Source organism: Astyanax mexicanus, chromosome 13 (assembly GCF_023375975.1).
Source record: "Astyanax mexicanus isolate ESR-SI-001 chromosome 13, AstMex3_surface, whole genome shotgun sequence".
Classification (NCBI taxonomy): Eukaryota; Metazoa; Chordata; class Actinopteri; order Characiformes; family Acestrorhamphidae; genus Astyanax; species Astyanax mexicanus.
This window is the reverse complement of record NC_064420.1, coordinates 15,683,544-15,687,268: the sequence shown is the minus strand read 5'-3', so window position 1 is coordinate 15,687,268 and position 3,725 is coordinate 15,683,544. Positions and strand designations below refer to the sequence as shown.

The 3,725-nt window shown below is 41.7% G+C and overlaps 1 protein-coding gene across 1 annotated transcript; it reads right to left on the bottom strand.

Annotated features, from left to right (window-relative positions):
• Positions 1-225: 225 nt before the first annotated feature.
• On the bottom strand, positions 226-3,725 carry mipb (major intrinsic protein of lens fiber b). The gene is made up of 4 exons (XM_007233002.4): positions 2,797-3,725; positions 2,169-2,333; positions 1,972-2,052; positions 226-1,594 (listed from the first exon to the last, which is right to left on the bottom strand). Exons 1-4 carry the CDS (start codon positions 3,157-3,159, stop codon positions 1,409-1,411), a joined length of 795 nt encoding a protein of 264 aa, XP_007233064.4. The 5' UTR covers positions 3,160-3,725; the 3' UTR covers positions 226-1,408.

Sequence of the window (3,725 nt, the reverse complement as noted above, 5' to 3'; positions counted from 1 at the left end):
ATTTTCTACTCGAACAGTAGTCTCACCAACCCCAACTGGGAATCCAAGATGTCTGCCGCGCACATCAACAGTAGTAAAATCAGTAGTATTATACAGTTTATTAGCACATATGTCTATTTGTGTTATACTGTACTGAGAGACAGAGTAATAATTATAAATAATCATATTTTTCAATGTGTTATGAAAGAGCATCTTTGATGGCAGAGGAGTGGCACTTGCAAAGACTTTCAAGTCATGTTTTGTATTTATTCACATTCAAATGTGATTCATATTCCTTTGTGTCCAATCCGGGCATTAATATTCAGACAAGACTCAATGTACGGCAACCCAGGCATTAATAATTCATGGTGTGATAGAAATGACTGGGAGACCATGCTGTTCGGTGCATTGTGTCTTTGAAACATATCAATCAAGTGGGTGTTTTTTGAAGTAAAAATTAGTGTGAATGGAATACCATTGCAAATAATACAGAATGGGATGTCTTCAGTACCGTAAAAATAAGAAATGAAACACAAGCATGGTACAAATAGAGACACGCAGTCATGATAATAACCCAAAATAAAAGAAAACATGAACACACACGCAAGCATGCCACACACACACTCACACACACACATATTCTCACACACCCACACTCACTCACTCGCACGGACCCATATTTTTTACAAACCTGCATACACACACACATTCCAGCTCGATTCCTCCAAATGCCCTCACCCACACATGCTAAATCTCAGTCGCCCTGGCCTGAACCCCCACATGAACTCTCACACCCGCACTCCCACATTCACACAGAGAAATAAAATGAGAAAAAAAAACTGAATTGAAGAGTGAAATCATGGTTAAGTAGCATACATCCACATCTGGTGTTGTAGAAAATAAAACTGAAATCAGCTATAATCAGATGAAAAGTGAAAAGCATGCCTAAGTAAACTGTTCTAGCTTATCCCTATAAGGGTAGAGAGAATGGAGGTTGTCCCATTTCATACCCAACCCAATCTGGCCCCTCCCCAACCATAACCTTATCCAGTTTAAATCCTGCCCACATCCAGCTGATGTTTCCCTCAGCTGTGTAGACCCTAGTCCTAGCCCACTCATTTATTTACCCTGCTTTTTAAGAAAGTAGTTGCTGAACATACAGATTCAGGTCACATTCTAATTAAACAAGGATAATAGCATTTGAGCTAACATTAGCTGCTGTTATATTAGCATAGTTGATAGATATTTAAGTATATGTCCTTTTTACTGTCAGTCCTTCAATCTGTTGGTTTCAGAGTGGGTGAATTGATTTGATCAGTGATGTAATTGGTACAGTATATTAGTGTTTTGGGTGAAGGTTGGTGCAGAGTGATCGAGGTTCTGGGGGGACTGGGCACAGTTGGGTCATGGTCCACATATCAGTGCAGGTTTATAGTGCTTGAGTCTTGAGTTCAATGGGCTCCCCGCGAGTCTCCTGCTGGTTCTCGGCCTCTGGGGGTCGGCTGCCCTTGAGGGTTGCTAGCCTCTCGGAAAGCCCCCTCATACGGGGGAACAGCATGAAGTCGTAGAGGATGGCACCCATAGCACCACCAATCATGGGTCCCACCCAGTATACCTAAAATACACAAGACACATACATATCCATAAACTTTAGCAAGCCTGTGTAATATAATAGTGAGCCATAATTTAACACTGGGAAAATTTTCTTTGTATTATAAAAAAATAATTTGGGAAATTTGCTCTTCTGTAAAACAGGAATTAGAAAAATTATCTGTGTACTGTAAAACCAAAAATGGCAAACTACGCTGTGTACTACAAGACAAAATTGGGGAAATTTGTTGTTTAATGTAAAACAAAAATGTGGGGAATTTGCTGTGTACCATAAAACATTTTTTTTTGGTGTATAAAAATTAAAGACCCAAAGTGTGGGAAACATTATAGAAATTATAATTAGTTATCTGTATGAAATTGATGCTCATTTCTCAGTCTTACCCAGTGGTTGATGAAATTCCTCATCAGAACAGCAGGGGCAAAGGACCTAGCAGGGTTCATGCCAGCCCCAGTGTAATACATCTAGGCAAAAATAAACACTCCATTAATAAACATCTGGTAAAATATTATATTTACTCTCTCTCTCTCTCTCTCTCTCTCTCTCTCTCTCTCTCTCTCTCTGTCTCTGTCTCTCTTACCCCCATCAGATGGCCCATAGTAATGGAGAAGCCAATAGAGAGAGCAGCCGATCCAACTCGTCCATTCCTCCTCTCATCGGTGACAGCAAAGATGCACACAACCAGCTGCATGGTAAGGAACACCTCCACCGTGGTGGCCATACCCAGGCTGATGCCAGGCTGCAGCTGTGAGGGGAAGAAGGCATTCGTCCCCAGTCATTTTAATTTGACTTCACTTGACATTTTGACTTTAAATCATTCTACAAAAAGAACCCATGACAGCAATAATGCAGACAAAAATTGCAGAAACAATGCAGAAAAAAACTGAAATGTTATGAAAATATGAAATGTGCATGATGGTAATTTACACATAGTACCTACATACATTCTGGAGAAGTGTCCAATGTGTATTTTATATCGATAGCACAGCATTTCTTATAGAATTGCAGGGGACCAAAATGCAGTGTCTATGTGCAACATCTCAAAACATAGATAATGTACAGGAACATTGACATGTTGTAGGCTAAATCTCTTTTAAATTGGTATATTTTGTTAAGTTGAGTCCATAAAGCATATACAAAACTGTACAAACTGTACACAATTATTGGTATTCCATATACTCCTGCCAGCAAGGGTAGCTTTTACTTACTGTGTTCAGAGCCAGCATGCCTCTCATGTTGTTAGGGGTGACTCCATAGAGAGCGGCGGCACCTGCCATTGCGCCCAGGCACTGGGCACAGATGTAGAACACAGCACGGAACAGAGAGAGCTGAGAACCCACTAGATAGGCAAAGGTGACGGCTGGGTTGATGTGTCCACCACTGATGTGGCCAATCGACTGGATGAGTGTGGCAGCGGCAAAGCCAAAGCAGATGGCCGTGTGAAAGACGTGGTACGGGCCTGAGGTCCAACGGAGAGCGGCACCCATGCCAAAGAACACGAAGAACATGGTGCCAAAAAACTCGGCAAACACCGCTCGCCAGAACATCATGGATCGGAACTCCCACATCATGGCAGTTGGAGAGGTCAAAAATTAAAAATAATGATGAGACAAAATGGTTTAGTAGGTGAGACTAATTGGTGATAACAAAGCTTCTCAGAACTCTCCTTCTGGCTTTTCTGTGTTATTTTTAGAAAAAATAAAAATTGTAATCCTGCAAGAGGTTTAAAGATAATTAAGGTCAACGCCTCCTTTTTTCTCCCAGACCTTAAAGAAGTGAAATAAAACAGAAAACAGAAAGAAAGGACAAAAAGAGGTAATCAAAAAGAACCCCTATGGATCTAGCGGTTAGCTAAAGCCACTAGCCAGCAGTCAAACATGTAGACAAAGACAGGTTAGCTCACTCAACCCCGCTGCTAAACCCACGCCACACTGCGACTATCAGAGAGACATGAGTCTGACAGTGCCAGTGCGCTGGAAAGGATTACTGGGTTTGTCAGGGGGATTTGAACATCGAGGCTAAAACGCTAAAGCTACAGGGCTGACTTTAGTAAGGAAACACAGAGAAGAGAATACAGAGCATATCCTGCCCACAGTGAGAAGAGCCAGTCTGACGGGGCACAGAGGGGCCACAAGGG